General features: G+C 35.2%; 1 protein-coding gene across 7 annotated transcripts in view; it reads right to left on the reverse strand.

Annotated features, from left to right (window-relative positions):
• Positions 1-162: 162 nt before the first annotated feature.
• LOC113066029 (lisH domain and HEAT repeat-containing protein KIAA1468 homolog) overlaps positions 163-26,268 on the reverse strand; it is a 40,272-nt gene continuing 14,166 nt past the window's right edge. The window contains exons 8-30 of one of the 7 annotated variants that reach the window (XM_026237597.1): positions 25,465-25,770; positions 24,670-24,745; positions 23,143-23,238; positions 22,865-22,888; positions 18,642-18,754; positions 18,452-18,542; positions 16,976-17,047; positions 15,190-15,330; positions 14,950-15,114; positions 13,556-13,703; positions 13,119-13,275; positions 12,428-12,551; positions 12,175-12,223; positions 11,717-11,796; positions 11,527-11,633; positions 10,282-10,381; positions 7,122-7,204; positions 6,746-6,809; positions 5,101-5,239; positions 4,777-4,893; positions 2,406-2,494; positions 2,065-2,135; positions 587-792 (exon numbers count right to left, since the gene is read on the reverse strand). In XM_026237597.1, coding sequence (XP_026093382.1) covers positions 672-792; positions 2,065-2,135; positions 2,406-2,494; positions 4,777-4,893; positions 5,101-5,239; positions 6,746-6,809; positions 7,122-7,204; positions 10,282-10,381; positions 11,527-11,633; positions 11,717-11,796; positions 12,175-12,223; positions 12,428-12,551; positions 13,119-13,275; positions 13,556-13,703; positions 14,950-15,114; positions 15,190-15,330; positions 16,976-17,047; positions 18,452-18,542; positions 18,642-18,754; positions 22,865-22,888; positions 23,143-23,238; positions 24,670-24,745; positions 25,465-25,770 — 2,533 coding nt within the window. In that variant the 3' untranslated portion in view covers positions 587-671. Of the gene's footprint in view, positions 793-2,064; positions 2,136-2,405; positions 2,495-4,776; positions 4,894-5,100; positions 5,240-6,745; positions 6,810-7,121; positions 7,205-9,491; positions 9,575-10,281; positions 10,382-11,526; positions 11,634-11,716; positions 11,797-12,174; positions 12,224-12,427; positions 12,552-13,118; positions 13,276-13,555; positions 13,704-14,949; positions 15,115-15,189; positions 15,331-16,975; positions 17,048-18,451; positions 18,543-18,641; positions 18,755-22,864; positions 22,889-23,142; positions 23,239-24,669; positions 24,746-25,464; positions 25,771-26,268 lie in introns of all 7 variants that reach the window. The other 6 variants (XM_026237598.1, XM_026237596.1, XR_003279112.1 and 3 more) reach the window with 6 other exon arrangements.

The following is a 26,268-nucleotide window of genomic DNA, read 5'->3' on the forward strand; positions in this document are numbered from 1 at the left end:
GAGGAACAAACAATGAGCTACTGATTTGCTGTATCAGAAGTCCTTAAACGCAGATTTATTATGACTAAGCCAGATGTCTAAGAAACCAACAAAAAAAAAAAAAAAAACATCTGACAGGCAATCTTGATAAAAAGTTAAAAAGACAACACAACGAATCAGAAGTACATAAGTACACAAGTGGTCTTCGCTTTTTATTATCTTATGACACGAATCAAATATACATGATAATGGGTACTGTTCTCTCGATTCACTGTATTTTACAGTTATTTATTGTTGGAGCATATCAGAATTAAGAGAAACAAAACCCTTGGACAATTTTACACACTTATAGAAAATATTCTCCAGAAACACAGTAACACATAAAAGACAACAAGACGATTGTTTCGATTTCATAAAGTTCACATAGTCCAAAAAAACAAAAACAAAACAAAAAGCAAAAAAAAATAAAAAAATAAAAAAGATGCAAATAAGCCTCTTATAATAATAATAATAATAAAAAAGAAAACATTGACACGAGTGCAAATTTCTTTGGAGGCTGGAAAAAAAAAAAACATAAATATGTTAAAAAATACAGTGTCAAATGAAAGGCGAACAAAAGAAAGGCAGACGATTGACTTCAAGTAGGAGATCCCAGAAAGTGGAGGGCCGTGGCAAACACCCACGAGCAGCTTTCATTTCTTTCTCTGGAAAACATTGGCCAGCATGGCACCTGAGGTGGTCAGCTGGCCCATCTTACTTAGAAACTTGGTCTTTGCATCCTCACCCACCAAACTCGCTGCAATAGAGATGGACCTGAAAAGAGACAGAACAGCATTCATGGGTCAGAACATCCACACGTCACTCAAGGGTCGTGAAAAGCACAGAGGACAGACCCAATTTCCTTATTATCAAAGCTGAACTCAGTTGCGCAGTTGTGCTGCGTAACATCTATATATATATATTTTGGTATATTTACATTATATATACAATAAATCTGTTGTTAGTTTCACTTTTTTTGCCAGATCACCACCATTTCTGTTTAATGGTTAAAAACACCAGAAATCCAACAAATCACTTTATCTATTGTCTCTTATTTAAATTTTGCAATCTCAAACGGTTTCCCACAAAACATTCATGCCTAAAAATGTCACCCGGCCATCTAATTAAATATAAAAAAGATCCCGGATAACCCATGGCAGAACAACCCACACCACTTGTGAGAGGCAGTCTCAACTGATGGATCATGACTTGTAGTGACAGTCACAATGATAGACTTCACTGCCGTTATTAAGGTCGGACAGTTATAAATATCTCAACAAAACCACTGGATGCGTTGCTACGATACCAACTGTGAAATTTCAAAGACAAGTGTTGTTTATAATCCAGCCACATCTTATAGATTCAAGATTTTAAAGAGTGCCACAAGTGGTCGCAAGCTGGGAATGTTTCGTTTTGGAAACCCTCAGCTAGAGAGAGTCCTTAGCAAGCGAAAAACTGACTGTACATACCCTCTCACTTCTTCACAAAGTCATTCAACTCTTAAAAATCGCAAACCTCAGCAAATAAAAACCCATTTGGTGCATATTATACTACCTTTTATTTAAGAAAAAAAAAAACACTGCACCAAATTTGGAGTCAAACTATTACATAAATAACAGTGTATGATTCCATGCAGCTTTACAAGTGTAATATGAGCACTGGCCTGCAGGCACAGCCCAAATGGAGTGGGTTTGCAATTATCATGTGGCTAAACCGGTGGCCTGCAATGCCTGATGGGAACAATCCTAGCAGTGGAGAGACTGAGTCAAACCCAAGCTGAACTCAAACAGATCAGTTAGTAAATATGCATGCAAAAAGCCTTCCGGAGTACGTGTGCTTGAGAAGAACTCCTGTGAAACTATTTATTTGAACTCTTCTACTGAATGAGCGCTTGTTCACTTATTTTTCTCGTGGCCAGTACAGAAGCAGACACTGTATTCGTTGGATTTTCCTCTTGCATGTAGGGATTCAAGGCTCTATTCGCAGTAAATAAGAACACAAATCCTGGTGGCTGTATGAATGAAATGAAAGAGTGTGTCTTCTCACCCTTGTGCCTCTCCGATGCCTTTGTTCTCCACTTTTATTTCACACTCCTTTATCATGGAACTGAGAATAACCTAAAGGACAAACGAGGAGTATTCTTAGAGCACTGCTGGGAAGTCTGACATACTCGCAGACACACGCACATCAGCTGGACATTACTAGGCAAAGGAAATTAAATAAATAGAAACTGGGTTATATGACATGCAGTGTGATAAAACGTTAAGACGACAAGACTGGGCTAGTTTAGGATATAATGTTATGGGTCTGTATTTAATTAAAGGTTATGGGTGGTTGTTGTAATTATGTCATACAGACATAAAAAAAAAGAAATGTTGATTTAATACCTCATGCTCCGGAGAGAGCTGCTCCATATCGGTCCTCAAACATCTCAGTCCAGGAAGGAAATGATTTACCATAAGTTCTTCAGAAATAACTGAAGCCCCGGAGTTAAGAAAAGACTATGTAAAACATATCTGTGAAATACACATATACTGTGTGTGTGTGTATAAATTATATATATATTATATATAGCATGTGAAAAAAATGATATATCTGCATATCTATTAAAACTCAGATAAAATGTAATACATTGTAACTATATAACACAGAAAAAGTCAAAAAAAAAAAAGAAAAAAAAATGTAAAGCTATAATCAACCTATAATTAGTGTTGTTAATCTGTGACAGTTTCAGTAAATTAAATTAAAAAACACTGGAAAACAAACAAACAAAACAAAAACAACAACTTCAAAGTATATTAAACCTAGAGTTATGGCTGTTAATCTTCAATTAAATTAATTTCATGATGTACCAATTAATTACATGATACAGCAATTAATTAATACCATTAGCAAATACCAATTAATTAATTATTTTAAACAAATGATAATTAAACCACATATACCTATATTTGCTGAAAATACATGACATTCATAATAGAGCAAAATATTACATTTTTATTAAAAGAACACATGTAATTGACAACTCTGCTAACCATGCATCTGAAAATATAAATGATTCAAAATATGTATGAATTTTGATTTGCAAGAATAGCTTAATCTACCAAAACCAGCAACTGATTAACAAGTTATTTGTATCTGCTAAAAGCTTGATGCTCGTGCACCCCTAAAAGCGACCAAACCGAAACCGTGACCACCGCAAATCTCGATATAAACCGTGAGAAATTTGCACAGTTAAACCCCTATCGCCTTCCCATAATGACTTGCACTTTTTCAGTAAATACACAACAGTCCACCGATCCAGACTCAACCTCATTTCGATCGTGTTGCAAAACCTCAAAACACAAGACAGGACGAGGTTTCGCAAAACTGCCTGGGGGGCAAGCCACTGCTACAGGGGGGTCTCAACTGTGACACAGCGGACAAAAATCACATCAAACGGAGGAAGATGGGGGAGAACAAGACAAAAGCGCATCTGCAAAGGCATGTGTGCTGGGAATCCTGACCAAAGGGCTGGGCTAAGCTCTCTTCACTCAAACGAACATCATCACAAGAGCTTTTAACGACAAATTCTACCATCCACCCTGCAATTTAGTGTACAAAAATGGCTGAGGTTTATTTTCTTTCTTTCCCTGCCAGCGGGATATGCAAACATTTTTGCAACAATGAAGCTCTCAGAAAAAAAAGGTGAAAAAAAAAAAGAGTGAGAATGCAAATCCAGCTATGGAGACTCGTGCAGCTAAATAATTGACCATCGCTCAAAAAGCACAGAAAGAATGTGGCCACACAGACTGTGTTCAGTATCTGTTTTTAAGTTGAATCAGGAGGTAAAACTGTGTTTATACTGTGCAAGCTGCCCTACGCCACAAAATCAGTGGAGAAACCAGTGAAAGATGGCTTCTGCTCCCAAACATCAGCAGCCGAGGTGTACAGTCCAACTCGGTTTTCAATTTGTAATCAAAATGTTCCCTCTTAGAGAAAAATCTACTTCTGGAAATTTTGGAAATGCAAACCGCTAGGCATTACCGAGGCTTACAAAAACAATAAAAACACTTGATTATTTGTTGAAAAAAGCCTCAACGGTCAGCCTAACGATTGCCCAAAGGCTGTTTACGGACTGCCTCACGTACACTCATCCCCAAAATAGCAAAAGTTGGGTTACAATCTGATTGGTTTACGCAAATTTCAGGTTTCCAGAGGCCCACCGAGCAACATATTTACGCAAACAGGTTTTCAATGAATTGAACTGTATAAAATTATATTAATAAACAATAATAATAACAATTTAAAAAACTATGTATAGAGGACTAGTATTTTCACTAGAAGTGATGGATTTAAGTTAAAAACATCTTAACGATGGATTTGTTTCTAACAAACATGCAGCTTTTCTCTTCACAAGACGTTAGTTGATGGAATGAAGTTGTGTGGATTACTTGTGAATTCTTTTAATGTTTTTATCAGCTGTTTGGACTCTCGTTCTGATGGCACCCATTCACCAGAGGATCCATTAGAGAGAGCAAGTGACGTAATGTTATATTTCTTTAAATCTGTTCCCCTGAATAAGCAAACATAGTCTATATATCTACACCTTGGATGGTCTGAGGGCGAATATTTTTTGGCATTCCTATCATAATAGTCAAAACCATGCTATGTGAGGCAAGATCAAAGCTGATTGACAGTAAAAAAAAAGTGGTTCTAAACAGGCAAAATTGTAAGTCAAACTTAGAAACGACTCTCTTATTTGACTATAAAAGATACAACAGCAGGATAAGGCGCTGTATGCCTCAAACAGTTGAGTGGCAATGTCAATTCTTTTACTCTCCACCGTCTGCTGGTTGTTGCACAGAGCCAGTTTGTGCAAATGAGGAAGAACAACTGTGAAAAAAAAACAGAGAAAGAAAAGGACATGAAAGAAACAGAAAATACTTCTGCCGCACTAATGTACGTGCACTAAAGGGCAAACAGAGTCACAGAAGCATGACAGTACTGTTATCGACACATTACAACACGCAATGTTTGTTTTTTTGTCTGTGGAAATAGCGAGAAACTTTGCATAAGCAAACATATGGTGATGACACTCACATTCATCTCTGAAACGGGGCTCTGCATTGGGTCCTACTCTTCCAAATGTTTTGATGATTTCCATGTGCAAAGAATGTTGGTCTTGATACTGGGGGTCTTCCAGAAAAGAGGCCAGCTGCATTTTCACTCTCTCTAGCAGCTAATATACACATATCAGAAAAACAAATAAGAGCTTCTCTATACAGTTCTCCATGCATTTTGAAATACACATATACAACCTTAGTCCCAATATATATATATATATATATATATATATATATATATATATATATATATATATATATATATATATATATATATATATATATATATATATATATATATATATATATATTAGGGGTGTAGCGATACGCGTATTCGTATTGAACCGTTCGGTACGAGGCTTTCGGTACGCAGTACGCATTATGTATACTGAACGGTTCGTTGAACTAATTAATTATAAAAAAATAAATAAAAAAAGGGAAATATAATGATATGCGTTCAACAAGGTAGCCCAATAACCCAAACGACGTAACAGGCAACGCCCCTGACACCCCCGAAGAAGAAAAAAAAACACCATCTTATATGTTTATGTTAGGCTACTCAGTCAGGCGCTCGCTCACTCAGTACACGCTGAGTGAGCGAACAGTTCATGCACGGTACGCGGTGGCCAATGCGCTTAACAGACCAGAAATAGAAGATCCTCCAATAACCAACAGGTCTGGTGTTTGGGTGCACTTTGGATTCCCTGTAAGCTATAATGGTGATGGCAAGAGAGTGGTGGATAAAAAAACAACGGACCTGTTGGTTATTGGAGGATCTTCTATTTCTGGTCTGTTAAATGCATTAGACATTTTGCAACGAGTCTTCAGCGCGTACTAAGTAAGCGAGCGCCTTAGGGGCCGTTCACATATCGCGCCTAAAAACGCGTGGAAAACGCTAAGCGCGTCTTTCTCCTCCTTTCCAAAGCGCTCGGGCAGAAGCACCCCTGAGGCGTCTGCCTTTGATAAGCAACAATGACGTGCTGCTCTCTCCATGAAGACACGGAAATTTCAGCAAAGGATAAATGGATTTGCAGCTCTAAAAATCGCTTGCAGTAGGCTAGCTCTGCTACTAAATTTATTTTAAAATTGCAATCCATATACAACTATGATCAGCTGTTCCTTCATTTTGGCTGAGCTTTCAACGTTGTTACGGGAAAGGATGAAGCTGTTTGGTTAGTTCTTGTCACATGACCCGCGGTGCCATTGCGGCATACCGAAAAGTTGAGATGTTTTTACATTTCGCCATATCTAAAATGTACCGAACCGAACCGTGATATCAGTGTATCGTATCCAACCGTGAATTTTGTGAACCGTTACACCCCTGATTATATATATATATATATATATATATATATATATATATATATATATATATATATATATATATATATATTATATATATAATTGACACGATGTTGTCGATGTTTAAATAATTTAAAAAGAGAATATAAGTGTGCTCTCCCCATTTTTGTTTGTAAGAAAAAACTTGATTAGATTTCATATCGCAATATATATCGCAGAAAAATAAAATATCGCAATGTCTTTGTTCCCAATATCGTGCAGCCCTAGTGTGTATATATATATAGGTTGTGTGAGGTATTTGTAATACGGAAGACATGTACCTCTTTTTGTGTTACGGTTTCCATAATTGTTCCGAAGGCAGGTATTGTTGATATCCTCACTGAGCTGAAAACAGAAAATCTGTCACTACACATCCAAAAGAAACCATTCCTTTCCCCAATAAAATGATAAAACATGCATGAATGGAACAGAACCATGAGATGCCAATCACTTGATGGAATATGTGGAGAGCAAGATGATTAATGTCACATGATCATTCCCATGTCAGTATGAAAAGCAAAACAGAAACAGTCAACAAATATCCAAACACCCCCCTCTTAAGAAAATAAAACAAATACAAAATATCCAACCAAGAGAATGTGGAGAGGAGACAGGATATTTGGTTTTTAAAATGTCTCACAGCTGCGGTTAACTCACAATTCAGGACCACTGCACAAGGTTATAAGGGCTGGAGCTACTCGCTTGTCAATTAAGGCTTCGCTCATGCCTCGAAGAATCAGCTGCAAACCAGTCAGATGCAAAAGAGAGACGGGGGGGGGTCAAACACAAATGGCCAAGAATCTAGCAGGGAAGGAGGATGGTAGAGGAGGCTGAAGTGCTAGGGGGCTTTGGGAAAGAGTGACTGGCAGCCAAACATGCCATGGGCCACATGAATGGACAGATGAGTTGACTGAGGGGACGAATGGACTTGTGGAAAGCAGGTAGCTTTTCCAAGCATGCAGCGATTAGTGTAGCCTGAACGAAGGATGTTAGTACATCGAGCACATGAGACAAAAAAAAAAAAGCACGGTCTCTCAAGCCTTGGTTTCATCAGGAGAGCCAGATATACACTTTTCACACTGCCATAACATCAGCATGAATTTCAGATGATTCATAATTATATCAACTGGAATGATGGTTTACAATGATATCTTCCAATATTAAATTTGTATATATGGGGCATATTTCAACCAAAAAAAAAATATATATATATTAATAATTTTAAAAAAAATTTATAATAATAATTAAAAAAAGAAGATTATTTTAGATTTATTTACAGTATATGATGACATTATTTTTGCAGCAATTAAGCACATTTAACTCTCTGTCGGTTACTAGCTTATTATAATGCATATAAATTGAGAAAAATACATACAAAATGATATATAAATAATGCCTGGGCCATATTCCAGACTCAAAATAAAATAAATGGAGCAATTTTCATAGCAATTAAGCACAGTTAACCCTCTGGATGTCAGAAGCCTGTTATAATGCAATACATAAATAAATATTATAAATTAAATTAATTTGTAAATAAATTTTTTTCATCTACAATTTTAAGTATACAACATGGTAGTATTTGTTATGTATAGTATTTTTGTTGTAAAAAATAAATAAAACTGTTTCGCTTTCATTACTATATTAGAGTAATTAGAGATTTTTTCTCCTTCTTCACATTATGGTAATAAGAACTTGGTTTAATGTGATGAAAATTCTAAAATCATAATGCAATATTCCTGAACAGGAGTGTAAAGGTACGCAAAAATCACGGTTCGGTACATACCTCGGTTTTAAAGTCACGGTTCGGTTCATTTTCGGTATAGTAAGGGAAAGAAATGCAAACATTAAACTGCAGGTTGTTTATTCCTATAAACTTTTTTTTAACAATTTGTTTACACGTTTTTTAAATACTTTTTAAGAAAATATATATAAAATATAAAAAAAATAAAATACTGCTGCAAAGTTCTCCACTAAATAAAATACTCTCAGTCTCAAACCAATATCATATAATAAAATATAATGAAAAATTTTAATAAATAACTATAATTACAGTGCAGCATTACCAATCCCAGCTTGTAGGCCTGCTCATATTTAAAAATATATATATAACTTTTCCAAAGTGTAAAATGTAGCATCAACAGTTTTTAGACCTGCTCAGATTTCGTTATTGCGTTGGACCGATCGGAATTAAGAGCAAAGGTCTGTTTAAATGCCGACGGGAGCTGCGTTTGAATTGCAATCGTTTTTTCCTAGTTGTAGAGATGTTCACACTCGCCTCTTGAAAACCTTAGGCCGGTGACACACTAGCATATTGCACCTGTCAAACATAGTCTATTTTGCCGTCAATATTGTTGACGGTGTCCTTTATCAGTAGGCTTTATATTTACGCTCAACATGAAGTATAGATATTCTTGTCGTGAAGACAAGAGCCTGTCTCCCTCTATGTCACCTACAGCAGCAGCAGCGCGCCAGCGCCGCGTCAGGCACGATTCTGGTGTGTAAAGACACGAAGCAGCCATCACGCAACTGACGCGCAGCAGAAACGCCACGCTCACGCCACGCAGCCAGTGTGTCACCGGCCTTAGAATCAGCTGCAGGGCGGGATTTGCGCTGAACGCGGAGACTTCCACCACTTAATGTGTTCATTTGGAAACACGAAAATGTACCTATGTTCCGCAAACAAAATATTGCATTTGGTCATTCGGTACACACGTGCACCATACCGAAAGCCCTGTACCGAAACGGTCCGTTGCGAATACATGTACCATTACACTCCTATTCCTGAATCTCAATTTTTTTTTTAAGGTGAAATGTGACCTAGACATTTCATTGTTTTGATTGTTTAAATAAAACGGCAATATTTTTTTATATGAAATTCATTTCTTTCAACATAAATAAAGTGAAACCCTTACATCTTAGCTCAGGTAGGCGCTCCTCGCTTGATAAAGGGGCTAATAAAGTTATGGCCTCCGGAGAGAACCAAGGCGGAGGGAGGTGCATGGATGAAGGAGGCAGGAGGAGACTTACATTTCAGGATCACTGGAGAGAGTGATAAGTGCTGGAACAACTCTCTGAGCTACTAGAGTTTCATTCACCCCCTTCACCAACAGCTGATTGGTCAGAGCAGGGGTGATGTCACACAGGATGCATGAAAAGAGCAAGCACAGTGTCATGGAACACCGCAGAGAGAAATAGAGAGAGAGAAACAAAAGAACACAAAAAGAAACACCGGTAACAAACTAAAAAAGACATACAATGAAAAACCAGACAGGAGGCCAAGGAGGCGCTTAAGAACTAAAGAGGGCAGGCATATTTAACTATAAAGCTACGACCACAGATGAGAAGAAGGGGTTTCTCACATAGAGTTTCTTAAGTTCACTTCTTGAACCTTCGTTACAGATTTAAACAGTGTGGGGAGGATGAAATGTGGGGGTTTGTTACATAATTTCTGAATGGCAATAGCAAGCGTGCTGTGGTGCAAAAGACATACGGATGCTTTAAAGCTGCATTGACTTCAAATACAAGTAAACATTCAGCGTTTTGACAGGTAACAGGGATGACAAGGGGGCCCTACAGGGAGTGTGGATGGGTCTGAAAATACATATTTACCACCTCATACCAACCATTAACATTTTTAAAACATCATATTACAGCTAATTTGCAATGCATTAGGTAATAAAACGAATCATTCGACTGGCCTGGAGGATGCTAAATGTCTTTAAACATCAATTTAAGGACATTGGAAGTATTTATTAACTTTATGGCTAAATGAACGATGCATGTTAATTTTGAAGCGTGAATTGGAGGAAGGGCTTACCTCGAACATGCGTGCAGCGGTGCAGCGTACCAGTGCAGATGTATGGACCACTCCATACCAAAGCACCGTCAGTAGAAGCTCATGATACACTGGGTTTGCCCTGGAGACAGGAAATAACGGATTTAGCGGGTAATCACAAAATAACAGGGGGTGATCCTACTAAACCTGATCTTCTAGTCAGTTAGACTGCCATTAGCATGAAATGTCTGGCGCATTAGATCATCAGGATATGGGAGTCGAACAAATTGGGACATGTTATGCTTGTCCTAAACTGCTTAAACCATTATTGTCGGTTTATGCAGGGTTCAACTTGAAGTGTTCCGGGATGTAAGCGTTTATGACTTGCAAATGTAGACATTTGGTGTTATGCGATTTTCGGTTTAGAATTCTGATTGTCAACATTTTAAACTTCAAAATTACATTATAGCCTTTAATATTAAATTTTAATGAATTTAAATATGTAATATTAGGCAGAATTATATGAATGTGTCGAATTTGAAAAGATTACTTGCGATCAATAAGAAAAATAAATAAATCGCGAACCTATTTGTAACGTTTTGAAGTAAAACGGTTTCATTTATTGCACTTAAACGACCATACAATTTCCAGCTATTAGTGAAAATATTATTCGTGATCATGTTAAATTAGTAAAATCATAAAATAAAAAAAAACTACAATTTAAAATAATTTGAAAATCTGTGTAAATATTGTGTAATAATATAAAAAAAGTAAACAACGAAATAAAAAAATACAATTAAAAATGTCAAATTAATATAAAATGCTTAAAAAAGTGTGTTATTATTATATATTTAAAATAATTTTTAAACTATGAAACTATAAATAAAAAATTATAATTTTATATTTAAAAATGTTAAAAACTGTGAAATATGAAATTAAAATATTACATGTAATGTTATTTTTTTATTATAAATATAAATACATTTACATTAATAAACAAATCTGGCCCTGCAAAGTATCGCTGAGATCTCATTTTTCAAATGCACTTTTTAGACAACCCCTGGTTACAGTGTTCCAATAAAATCAAATCATCTGGGTTTGAAATAGCATGAGGGTGAGTAAACAACAATTTTAACTACTCCTATCAAATAGATGAATTAATACAGCTTTTACGCACAGAAACTGACATGAACTCAACGACTCGTGAGCAAGTCATTTAACATCAGCTTAAAGGAACGGCAGCCTCAGATGAGCTCATGCAGATTTAACAAAGCTGACGACACTCACCCCAGCTCTACAAATGAAGCCTTTAGACTGTCAAGGGGAGCATGGGAGAGAGACAGCGTGGTCATGACATCCTCAAGAAAGCCAACCAAGAGTTTACGGTCCTCATCCTGAAACCAACATCATCACTTCATCAGAGAGAGGCTTTCCTGGTTTAAGACATCACACACCAGGAGTGCAACCATGCTCTTACCTGATTATAGCACGTCAAGACTCCCGTTGCATAGATCGGCACTGTAGCTTTTGTAAGGATGCCGTTCCCCGCCGAGGCGTCTGCAGGACACAATCCTTGTTACAATCTCTAAACTTATATAACCCAACACTCAGACATAAAATAATTAGTTGAACTCATCTGGTACTAATAAAATCAAACCATTCAAATGCTACAACATGCAAGTTTTCTTGGCAAATACTTTAACCATAGACTTTTTTTTATTTTTATTCAACAAACATTCAAAGAATGAAAGAAAAAGCTCCATTTCCAAATCCCATGAAGAGTGAAAACACATATTTGACACACAAGTCTCCGGCATGGGAAAGAGATATAGAGACGAATAGTGTGTGTGTGTGTGTGTGTGTGTGTGCTCTCTTCCCAGCCCCCCCCCTCTGACAGCGGGAGTATCATTCTTGGTTAAGTGAACAGTTACTCACCCACATTCTCCTCAGATAGCCGCAGGATTTCTTGGAATTGAGGTTTTACCTTCAAAATGAGGGGGAAAAAACACTTAAATTAAACTGAAACTGCAGAAGGGAGTATCTGAGCCAGACTATTTGCAGCACAAGCTGTATTTAGCTACTTCACTTGGCCAAATAAAAAAGAAAAAAAAAGATACGGAGAAAAAAAAGGTGCTACAGAGAGAGAGAGAGCGATTACAGTATGGCAAATGTCTTTGACCTGTCCTACCTTAGTGTTGGTAAAGATTTTCCCAAATGTTCGACAAAATCTCCAGAAGAACCTGCAGAACTCGTGCACACAGGTGGATGAGGCGACGTTGAAGCGTCCTATAATATCTATAAGCTGGGGTAAACTGTGGAAAAAAAAAATCAAGTTCAATGCAAATGTAACATGCAACATGTGACATGTAGAAAGAATACAGTCACTAAAAGAATTTCAGAAACATTGTTCTTTAAATTGTATCCAACTGCACCATTGCACCGTTAGTGTAACAACCAAAAATACTCATAATTTTAAATAAAAAAAGTTTTTAAATGACCTTCTGATTTAAACGTGCTGCTCATACTTTATTTTTTTATTTTGCTATTAATTTATTCTTCTATTTAAGAATAAGAATTAACCATCTCTTACATAAGATCTGTCATTTTTAATGAGTTTATCTGGAGTGACATATTATTCCAAATGTTAATTTGCTCTTTGTTATGATGTCATCTGACTTTTTCTGACCCTTAGTTTGCCCTTTTTATAAAAAATCTTGGTGGGATGAAGAGATAAATTTTTATGAACACATATGCATGCCATTTAACGCTCTAGGTGTGGCCTGGTGCTCCAACATGAGAGGGTGACCCAAGTTCCTGTCTCCACCTTCAAGAAAGATGGCAAAAGAGGCCAAAAACCAGAGAGTGAGTCATCAACTTACAACTGGTTGACCACCCAGAGCAAACTGTCCCATCCTGTAGTTCCTTCATGCTGGAGCTGATGATCATGTAACTGCAGCAGAACTGCCAATTGCTCTCTGCTGCCCACAATGGTGGCCACGTCCTGCAACGGGGAGGCTGGCCGCGGGAATCGGGTCACTGCCAGGTCACATGTACACACACACACACACACAAACACAGATTTTAAAACCATGAATGCACCAAAAAAGCATAATGTGCAAATCATCTGACGCGGCCGCAGCACGTAAATGAAAGAGCACTTTGATAGTGAGCCCAAAACCAGAAAGCAACCTCAACATGGCAGAAACCCTACAGTTACACCGAGTCAGGCGCCAGGTCTGCGTCGCTAAACGTGGTCTGACTCAGAATATTAGCCAAAAACGCATGCGTGCGCATGTTGACGTTGGCCGACCCTCACCCTCGATTGGAGGCACGTCGCCCTGTAGTTTGGCTCGGCTGGTGAAGGGGGCGTTCTGGAGCAGCACCGCAAACAGAGACGGGATGAGGGACTGAAGCGCTGACAGATACATATGCAGCTTGTGTTCATCTAGACCATATTCACCCTGCTGGAGAGAGAGAGAATGAGAGAGAGAGAGGGGGGGGGGGATTTAGGAATTAAATAACTGAATGGAACTAAAAGAGCCTGCTTATAGAGTTACATATGTTTTTCTAAGTTACTTTGTGGGAACAAAATCAAAACAAGAAAATTGGATTCTAACATTCTGTAGATTCAAGTTTCCGTTTTATAGATTCAAATGTACAGCATTTAAAAGATTAATTATGTTTTTGAAGCAAGTCTCAATGTTCACAGACGCTGCATTTATTAGGTCAAAAACACAGTAAAAGTAATAATATTGTGACATATTATTTACATTTAAAATAACTGCTTTCTATTAGAATATATTTTTAACATGTAATCTATTCCTGTGATGCTGCAAAGCAGAATTTTCAGCAGCCATTACTGTAGTCTTCAGTGTCACATGATCCTTCAGAAATCATTCTATTTGAAGAAAATTGAAGAAATATTTCTTCTTATTGTCAAAATGTGAAAACAGTTGTGCTGCTCTGTGATAATATAAAGTAATACATAGAAAAAAAAAAAACTTTTATTAGGAATAGTAACTATTTTTCATTACTTTCACCTTTTGATTAATTTAATGTCCTTGCAGAACAAAAGTTTTCATTTCTTAAAAATGAAATTATAATAATTATAAAAATAAAAAAAAATCACAAACCCCATAGTTTTGAACTGTACTATGAATTGTTTTATTCTAAATAAACATGCTATTCAGAAAAGATTGAAGACTTAATTCTCAAGATACAAATATATCAGATTTGAAAATTAGATTCCAAATATTCAGTAGGTTTCATATATTCAAAATGTTGACATAATTCTATTCTACAGTTAAACAAATTGAACGCTTCCATTTTAATTATTAAATACTGAAAACAAAACTCAAAAGATCCTATTTGAAAGATAAAGGATTTGATAGAGTCTTAATATTTACATATAAAAAATATTTATTGTAAAGATTAAATTCAAAAAGCTTTCAAGCTAAAAATTCACTTCTAAAATGATTCTAGTATTTATTCCAAATATTAAAGTTCCATTCTAAATATTCAATCTTTTATATCTATACACACACACACACACACATACATATACATATATATATATATATATAATATATATATATATATATATATATATATATATATATATATATATATATATATATATATATATATATATATATATATATATAAAAAAATGTGGAGCAAGCGTTTGTGTGTGTAGGTGCTGGTTTTCACCTTGAGCAGCTTCTCGATGCGTGTGAGGAGGGAGGGGATGAGCTGGGACTGTAAGTTGCCCAGTTCTGTGCACCAGGCAGCGAAGGCTGGAATGAACACTTGGTGGGTGGCACTGACCACCCTCTCTGACGGGTCACCCAGAGACAACAGCATCAGCTCAAAGCCCTGTTACATAACCATATCCAAAATAAGTATAAAAAATGTAAAAACACTGGACTGTGCTTGAAACTATCCACACACCTGGGAGTATTTGTCTGGGTCGTCAATGTAGCCCATTATAATGCCTAAACTTTTCACCACTGCCTCTCGAACCATGTCAGCTTTATCTTCTGCCAACATTTGCTGGAGCATGGACAGAACCAGAGAGCTTCGGATCTCCTTCTGCACACACACACACACACATACTTGGATTTCCATGCCAGCTCAGAATTGCATAGAAAACATCTTATTTTGTATTCTGCTGTGTTTGGCTAAAGGATTAAGTGTTCATTCTCATCAGGGAGCAAACATCATACACTCCATTACAGACTACAGCATACACAGGCAAAAAAGTCACATCACTATCAATCAGAGCGCTGTTTGAGCCAAATCAGTTCACCTTTAAACTCCAAATACTCCAGTGTCACATGATCCTTCAGAGATATTCCTAATATGCTGAATTGTTGCTCAATAAACACTTCTTATTATTACCAATGTTGCAAAACAGTATTTTTGTAGAAACTGTGATTTTTTTTTTTTTTTTAAGAATTCTTTGATGAATAGAAAGCTCAAAATAACAGTATTTATTTGAAATTGAAACTATTTGACTTCACGGTCATATTTTTTTTTTTTTGAAATTTTATGTGACTTTGCTAATTAGTATTAATTTATTAAAGTAAAAATGCTGGCATCAAATTGTTGAAGAGTTGTTTAAAAACTGGACAATTTTATTCTTAATAAACATGCCATTCAGAAAAGACTGAAAGACTTCATTATCAAGATTAATATAAAAAAAGATTTGAAAATTAGGCTCCAAATATTAAATTACAAAATGATCAAAAGATTCTATTCTAAATGGGTTTAAAAATTTCATTCTAAATATGAAATTCTAAAAGCCTGAACATGAAAATGAAGATTTGATCATTTGAGTCTAAATATAAATTTTAGGATTCTATTGTAAAAATTGAATGCAAAAAGGATTCTAAGATTGTAGTCTAAAGATCCAGTTCTAAATAATTTCTACGGCTGATTTAAAAGATAAACTGCATGTGAACGTTTAGAATGAAAAAAAAAATCCATTCTAAAAAGATTTATATATTTCATTATAAAGATTCCATTCTAAATAAATCCAAAGATTCCATTCTAAAACAAAATTAAAAGTCTCTTTTTGATCAATTTAACATATCCTTGCTTAATAAAAGCATCAATTTCTAAAAAAAAAATCGTACTGACCCCAAAACCGTAATGTCAAAATTTTATTCTGAATAAATATTAAACTCGGAGAAGACTGAAAGAATCCATTCTCAAGATTCAAAAATAACACTTAAATTAATTCTAAATATTACATTACTAAATGCTCCATTGTTTCCATTCTATTTTGATAAAAGATTCCATTACAAATATTAAATCCTAAAAAATGATTCAAATGATTGCATTTGAAAGAGTAAAATATAAAAGTTCGGATCATTTCAGTCTAGATAAATGCAAAAAGGTTTTAAAGATTCCAATCTAAAGATTCAGTTCTAAAATGATTCTTAGGCTGTTTCATAGCACTAGATGAGTGCCGACCGTAACTCTATGATGTGCAGCCACTGTAAACAAACAGCATTCCTCCATAGCAACACATACAGACATGATCAAAGTGGACACAAATGCCAACAGATTTTGCATATGCTGATATTTGTTGGTATGATTATTTGATTATAATTATTTGATTATTTCAACATGCTTTTGCTTGACGTCTAGTGTTTTAGCGATCACTAACTGTGACGCTGTTGAAAGGTGAACATGATTAATGCGTCCAGTTTTATATTTAGAGGACTCTTACGGGTAAATAAGGGGCCAGGGCTCCACATGCTTCCGCCACCAGAAGTCTTCTCTCTGGATACTTGTGGTTGATCTGAGCAGAGAAACACAGACGTACACAGACAGCACAAGACACAACACGGCATCATCAGTCCCAGCTCTGACCACAGGACTGCATACCCATCCGTACCCTCTGTAAACCACATTAGCTCATATTTTTCAGTGTTAAACGCTGAAATTGTTTAGGTTATTTCCTCAGCGGAAATTGGTTTCCATGTGGGAAGTTGCGAACGTACTGTACTTTTTTGAGAATTTCCTTAAAACTAACGGTAAACATGGGGATGTGTAACAAGCCATGGACATGATCTACAGTGGCTTCAGTGGTTTCGGACAATTTAATTCAAACTTTAAACTTGAAAGCCATTGTAGAAATGATAGAATATTCATAAATGTATAATGGATAAAACCTTTCTAAGCCATTTTGTAACTACTTTACATTTTTAAATAAATTTGCTTTCAGCAACTTTTAGGGTACTTTTTAATTATTAAGTTTAATTATAAAAACATTAATAAATAAATAAATAAATATTCAATTACTGTGTTTTTTCTGCATTTACCTAATAAAAAAGTCTTAAGACTAAAACGATTCCATTCATTATTTTCCACCTAAGTTTAAGTTTTAAAATCTAAAAAGTTGAAAATTCAGTTTTCAATGATTGTTTACTATGTTCACAGAAATCTAATTACTAAAATCTTTAATTGCATTTCGAAATATTCAAAGAGAAAGATTTGTTTTAATTAAACAAATATTTAAAAGTTTCAATTCCTTTCGAAAAATGTTCAAATATTCTATTGTCAAGATTACTTTCGAAGTAGATTCAAATATGCTAATTCCAAAAACATTCAAAGATTCCATTGAAAAAAATGATCAAATACTCCATTATAAAGATTCCACTTTAAAAAGGTTCAAATATTCCTTTATAAAGACTCCATTCTAAATTAATTCAAATATCAAATTCTATAAATATTCAAATAACCCGTTCTAAAAAGAATACAAAATTTGAAAATGATCAAAATAAAAACTAAAATGCTAAAAAATATTTAAGTTTGACTTAAATGTCCAAATACGTTTGAGACCACTTTATGCACGATATTCTACAAGTTCATTGTTCTTTTTTCCCCGAGTCCACTTATAAATGTAAGTAAAGGGTCTTTTTGGCCCCCCAAAGTTATAATTATAAATGCAGTTTTCCATGACATTTTTCACTTCTTCGAACCCTGATAAACAGTAGCTTATTTTTTTGTCACTGCATCTTCTATACGTAAATCAGCCATGCTTACCTTCTTACACTTAAAAACTATAACAGATGTATTGATAAAAAAGTTCACAGAAAGAATTGTTGTTTTGCCCATTTGGCTTGTGTGAATGACCGAGTAGGCCTACACAGTTCAAAAGCAATTATATGGTTAAGTTTTCAAATATGAGTGCAGAACTAACCTGTTCCCAGCACTGTGGCAGAAGTTCGGCTTCCACCCGAGTGGGACCCACATGCTGGGCGAATGCCACACACCCGGTCAAAATCATCTGCCTAGAGAGGAAGATCACAGCAGAGTGTTATCAAACTCAAAACAAAACCGATTTTTATTTGGTCGATTACACATGAGCAGATGCCCAAATGCGCACACACCTCTGCTCATCGTCAGGTCTCTTGATAAGATTAAAGAGGATGTGCAGTAGCTGGTCTCTTTCTTTGGGCTCGGGATGTAGGCAGGCCGTACACAGAATGAGAGGAATCAACTCCTGTGGACACACACAGAAACGCAGGTTAAACAATATGCATTGCAAAAGGACATTAACACACACATGCATCGGCTGAGACCATCCCAATAGGCTTGGACAAGGAACTTCTGCAAGCAGGTATTTGAGGATATAGGAAAAGCTACTATATTGAAGAAACACCTTCACCACAGAGGAGAGAGTCTACAAGCCACTAAATCACAGCACCAAGAAAGGGCTCGGCGATATAACGGATATTCACGGCATGTTTGGAACTAAACTGTTGGTGATGTAAATATTTAAAAACACTGTGTATACTGAATGATTTTGATTTGGTCATAAAGTTTCCTAAAAACGCTACATTTTCACAATCTAACAATTCTGGAGTTTTTAAGAGCATTCCGATTTTAACTATAAAATAATGATAGAGTTAAATTAATAAATGAAAAAAAAATAATTCAATGTCATTTTGTATTTTTATTTTTTTTAAGTTACACTGCATTTTTAAGTAAAAAATATATTTATGACATTATACAAATACAATATTAACACAAATTAATTTTCCATTTTCTGTCTGGAAAATAATTTTTATTAATTTGGTGATATACATTTGCATGACTATCCCATGATCTTTTTTTTTTTTACTGGAAATCACAAATTTGAATTTCTCTGATATTTCCAGGTCAATGGAAACACTGTATGTATGTATGTATATATATATATATATATATATATATATATATATATATATATATATATATATATATATATATATATATATATATATATATATATAAATAATTTAATTTAACACTTTCAATTTAAATTCCTTTCCTTTTAAATTGAATTTATGGCTGTATAATGAATGTTTGGTTTAAATAATAATAATAATTAAAAAAAAAACATAAATATATAAATAAACAGAATATTATCAAAAGGTTTAAAAATATTGATATATATTGCCTAGTACTAGCACAAAGAAATTTCGAAGTGCATGTCCATATCATCATGTGTGTGCTGATATATACAAATTCTATAAACTATGTAGAAAGCCATTTAGCCATGTAAATCTGTGGATGTTTACCGTAACGGTGAGAAGCAGTAACAAAAAACCTTGTCAGCACGACAGATATCACATTACAGAAAAGGCAGTGTGCCCTTGGTCCACGTCTCATGGCCAAACAGTGGTTACTTGCCCTGTTTTCCACGAAAGACCCAGAATAGAAATAAGAGATCAGGATTCACATGAAGATTCGAAAGAAGTGTTTATTTTCTCTAGATTTATCTCATCTTGAGACGTGACTGTGGGTAGAGCTCAGCCTCAAACAGACACTTTAAAGTGAAAGATAATTAAGCAAATATGAGGCAAGACTGCAGGCTGTTTGACGCTGAGCTTGTTTCTTTGGACGGCTCTTTCAATACACCCTGTTACATGCCAAGAGTTAAAAGCATAATTTCATTCAGACTTCAGAGATGCGTTTCATCACTTGTGTGAGAGTGTGGCACTATGAGGCAGCAGCATTGCCTGTACCTGGACGACAGCTTTCAACAGAGCCACATTTATGAAATATTGTATTTGGCTCTGGCCCAAAAGTGAAAGTGAGAAAATGTATGAGTGGAAATGGAAGTAGTTAACTAATGAACCTTTTTGTAAAGTGTTACCATAATGGCTTTCTGTGATGCATTTTGCAAAAAAAAAAAAAAAAAACCCTACTTATAGTAATTATATTTAGGCCCCGTTTTAAACTAATTTAACCACACTAAAACACACATACACACACACACAAAACCCCTCTAATTTCATTAGATAACAAAACAGAGGATTCTACAGGGTTCTTACACTTTGACCAATGCTTTTCTAAGAATTTACCCTAATTTTACCCAATATTTAGAAAAATATTTTTATATCTTGTTGTTATAACAATGGATATTGTTTTATTATTAACAAATAAAAATGTTTTTGGTTTTAAAATGGCTTTGCGATGCATTTTTGCCTGACAAACATTTTGCTTATTTACACTCAATGCCAATTTTTTTGATATTTCTTAATCAAATGCAACGACATTTGTTTGTGGCTGAAGAGTCCAAACAGTTTTGGGCCAATGTTGCTACAAAAACGCAAACAATAAAATCTGTTCTAAACTCTCACAAAAAGAAAAAACAAACAAGAACTTGCACGTTTGGATTCCTTGTCACTCCAGACTGTTTCCCATGAAAACTTGTGTCTTTATGCAAATTAAGTCCTGCCATCAGCCTGCATGGACTCATTTCTTAAACACAAAGGAAATCAACTGCTCCATATCAAGATAATTACCAGCAGAAAGCAAAGAGGCCCAATTAGAAATACACCCACATATGCAAACACACCAGACCTAATTCTGCTAGAAGAAGGGGGTTTTTGGACTGTTGCAAACACACAGTGTAATTGCTGGCGAACCTGATGTCTTATCAGTTTTCTATGGTAATCAATAACTTGAATGGCCTTTAATTCAAAAGACTTTATCTTTACAATAAAGTTATTGTAGGTGTGCAGATGACAGGAATTATATTGCAAGGCAGGTGTTCCAGCAGCGTCTGATTAGTAATTGTTCTGCAGCAGATGAGGGGAAAACTGAGGGTGTGTCGAAGTGTGAAAGTGTCTGAAGTCAAGGAAGAAGGTTACGAAGCCAACAGAATTAACAGGCAAAGCTCAAAGTCCAGTTTAGCAAGGAGATCTCTACTCCTCGTGCAGTGTTTGTTTTCACCCGACTTCAGCCTGGAACGCATCCAATCCATCTTAAACCGTCACCTGGCTCTCGTATAACAGAACGGCCCTATGCAAATCAGAGGGGCCCGATGAGGGAAATGCTGTGGAACTTGCTTGGAACGGTACACACCTTTGGAGCTGCTCTCAACAGATGTGAAATGTGTGCATGTGCCTTGTGTGTGTTTTTTTTTTTCCTTTTCGAAATTCATTTAAACCAAATCAGCTCTGTAATAGGGTTGCAAAGAAAACAATTTAAACTATGATAAGGTTTCACTGTCAGCTGAAAGGCAGGCACTGAATTAATGGAGCCTGAAGCACAGAAAAAAAAAAAAAAAAACACAGCATAGAAATGTTCCATTGGCTTGGCTGTCAAAGTTTAACTTGGAATCATTAGTCTGAAATTGCTATTTACTTTTACGTTGCTTTTTAAATTGCTACTCTCTATTAACAAAAAAAAAAAACTGAAAGTTTAGAACACGCTATTTATACAAGCAGTAGTTGAAGCTGTTGCAAAATATACATATTTACACACGTGTGACTGCTACTGTAAACGGCTAACAGTTGGACTAATTCACTAGATTTATTTGCAGAAAAATATGAATATTTTGAATTATTATTTCCAATTTTCTTAAGCTAACAAACCATTTTAATTAACAAAAAATTAAGCTAAATATTCATTGAACTACTGTATGCTGCAATTCATGCTGCTGTTGTTATCATTTTATGAAAGCAACAAAGAAAAAACTATTTCTTAGTATTTTTGTATTTCAAGATATACTAACTTGAAGAGCATAACAACATAAGATATTAAGTTTGGCTTTCTGAAAAATGTATCAAAAAAAAAAAAAAAAAAAAAATGATATATATATATGCAAATGGGGCAAGAAAAATAATCTTGTTTTTACTTTGATTTAAGATTTTTTTTTAGCCCATTTTTCTTGTTTTAAGCAAAAACAAAATTGTTGCATATGTATTGCTTGTTTTGCTGTTTTTACTTTATCATAAATATGTCAACAAGAGTTCAAATGATTCAAAATTTACATGTATATAAGCTTTGAAAACGAATTACAAAAAAATGTATTGTTTATATATCACTATTAACCATGAATAATCTACTAATATTGTTAATTATAAAATTGTTTCATTACAGATTATTGTATTATTATCAATCTAAAAAAAAAAGCAGTTTAGATGTTCAGTACAAAGCAAAAGTTTCCATTTTAAAGCTGAAAATAATCATTGAATAAATATGTATAAATGGAAATGCATTGAGTCACTGAAAACTAAGGAAGCTGATGAAAAGCCAATCCAACTGAAAAGGTCAAAGGTCACACGCATGATGAAGAAAGGAGGGCTGATGTGAGAACATGCCGATGTGTTCCACTCACCTGACAGAGGTGCACAACCATTCTCTATCGGTGCAGTGAGATGCATGCACAAAAGCAAGAGAAGAAATGAGTGAATAGAACAAAAGAGAGAGAGGTGGATTGGGTTGGGGGCATAGAGAGAGAGAGAGAGAGAGAGAGAGACACACACACACACAACTGCAATGGAAAAAAAATAAGTTGAGTCAATGTGGAATTAAGAATAGAATGAGAGGAGAAGCCAGCTGCAGTGGACGATGGAAGATGAGCTGGGGCTGCTGGGTCAAAAGGTGATTGGTTACCTCTCGCTTGGCCAGCAGGACGTTGGGTACGATGTGTGGCAGACAGCGGCCCAGCATGAGCATGACACTCTGCTCGCTGTCAGCGATTCGAGACACCTGAGAAACCAGCGCACTTGAATTAGGCACAAAAATGTCGACACATACAGACCAGCAGAGGCAAACATGTAAGACATTTCATGATGAATAGACTGAAATTTAAATCATTTTCTGTTGAGAATCTTCCTCTCCACTGAGCTGATCACTACTGTAACTGGATCACAGAGAACCAAATCAGTATCATTTATATAACATCATACTACTTATTCATGTTTTGATCTCAATATCGTTTATGCTTTAGTAATTTTTATATTTTTAAAAAATATTTCTATTTAATATCCTTTCAGTTTGACAAATGTACAACTTAAGGTCTTTGCACGCTGAGTCCGAAATTTGCGTCAAAATTTTTCGAATGTTAAAAAATAAATACGACCTTGTGTTATGTTGATTACGTTTACACACTGCCTCCGAAACTTTAGTCCGTCATAAAAACAAATCGGATCAGGTTCGATTTTGTGCGTTTTCAATTTGATTTTAAAGCATTTTGATATGAAAAGATGGTGAGTTCTAATTTCTTTTTTTTAATGCATGCGAAAATTTCAGACTCTGTGTAACTTATTCACTTCAGCTAGTTGCCAAGGCAACATTTTTTTGTTCAAAATTTACGTTGTTGTTCCATCATTGAAATTTTCAGTTTTATTTCAATTACCGAAAATTATTTCTAGTAGCTTTAGTTTTATTTAACACTCACTAAACAACACTAAACTGAATCAGTTTGCTTAATGACTAAATCATTGAGACTGAGTTCTGTGAGCTGGATCTATTGAAATGATTTGACTTATGGAAGTTAAGAGAATGATGACTTAAAAATAAAAAAAGAAAGATTCATTCATGAATGAGGTCTGTTCGTCACACAGTGCTATTGTATGGCTTCAGAAGATTTACAGGAATACAGTGGATGAGTCATTAGGAGCTTTTTATTGAAACATTTGTGTTTAAAAAATATGTATATATATATATATATATATATATGTATATATATATGTATATATATATATATATATATATATATATATATATGTGTATATATATATATATATATATATATATATATATATGTGTATATATATATATATATATATATATATATATGTGTATATATATATATATATATATGTGTATATATATATATATATATATATATATATATATATATATATATATATATATATATATATATATATATATATATATACACACACACACACACACACTTTTAACATTAAAAGCCGTATGCTATTCACTGTAATTGCACTGACAATTCAACAGTGTAAAATATATAATTTGTGCTCCACATTAAAAAAAAAATCATTCATACTGATTTGTAACAACATGAAGGTGAGTGAATGACCTTTCATTTTAAGCATCACAACAGGTAGATCCCACGTGTGCTCGTGCATTTGTTCCTGTATGCTACCCGAACCCACTCACCTCTGAGCCCAGACGACTGTCAGCAGACATTCGACAGAAGGACAAAAGCGCTTGGTGGAAGGCCGGAGACAGCTTTCTGCACAAGCAAACAAAACATGATTTAACAAGCCACCAGTTACCAATAACTCTACGTATTAGCCCAGCTTTCCACAGCACAGAGCAAAACGCTGATAAAGAAACAGCCAAAACAAGGAGAGGGTTATTTGTCTGAATCAACCACGAGGGGTAAGTGTCCATCCAGAGCAGATGTGCAGAATGATGATGAATGGAAAAGATGATGCCAGTCAGCACTGCAGAACGATTTGGATGAGGACCACAATAGTGCATAATGCAGTGCTGCCATCTAGTGGCCATAACAGCTATGTCTGAACCTTATTTCATGTACTTTGTTGCCATTCAGACTATCTAAATATGATTGGATTTCAATCGGATTTGCAAAATATCGGATCTGGGCTGACAGCCTGAACCAGGCTTAACCAGAATATCATAGAGACATAGAGGTTGACTCCTTAGTGTTGGAATGGTAGCTATGCAACCACCAGCCAATAGCCTAGAAACCAACTGAAACATATCAGAAACCATAAAGCAATCATCAAAATCAGCAAAGCTCTATGGTGGCAGCCTAATGTTTGGAAAGCCTTTACATTAGGAGTACGACTATGATGCTGAAAACATGGCCTAGATAGAAAGCTTGGTTTGTTGCTTGAGCGCTTTATTCGTATCTCTGCATCTCCGTGCAACTCCTTTTTTACAGTCACAATAGTGTCCACTGGAATAAGGAAGTGCAGGTCTCACCTGTTGGGCTGGTCAAACTGCACAGAGGTTTTACCCTGCGGACTCTGAGTACTGTTTAGTTTGCTGTAAGGTTGTGTAGCAGTAGTGGTGCTTTCAGTGCAGTCAGTAGTAGCAGTAGTAGTAGTGGTTGAGGTCTCTGTAGTGTTGGCATCTGAGGAGCTGTCCATTTCTGTGACCCCTCGTATGTCCAAATACTGTCCATTGTCTAGGGGGGGGTTTCCACATGGAGTGTCTTCTTTAGACTGAATCAACTTCACTGTAGATGTGGGTTCTGATGAAACCTTCCTCTGAAGTGCCTGTATATCACTGGATTCACACACACACACACACACATACAGTTGATTACATTTAATGGTGTACAAAATGTATAAAATGCAAGCACAGAAGTTAAAAAAACAGTAGTTTTGTGGCAAACAGGAAAGCATGAAGTGGAGTCAAAACTAATTTAAAAAGAGAAAGCGTAGAGCTCTTCACTTGCTAGGAGACGTAAATGCCACGCTAAAAAAATTTATATAGCAAAAGGTCATAATGATGAGATTCTACTGAGCCGGAGGGGGACAGTTTCTAGAGTGCTTGAAAGTAGTGGTCGACCGATATGCGTTTTTTGACAGACAATGCCAATGGCCGATATAAAGCCGATATGATTTTTCTAATTATTGTTATTAATATTTAAGAAATTTGAAATAATTTAACAATGGATTAAAAAGTAAATGTGTAAAAGAAACATGCTTATACTTTAGTTTTTTTTAACAAATAAATAAATAGTTCATACAAATACAATTAAAAAAAGTAAACACTGTAAAC

This window comes from Carassius auratus, chromosome 49, assembly GCF_003368295.1.
Source record: "Carassius auratus strain Wakin chromosome 49, ASM336829v1, whole genome shotgun sequence".
NCBI lineage: Eukaryota > Metazoa > Chordata > Actinopteri > Cypriniformes > Cyprinidae > Carassius > Carassius auratus.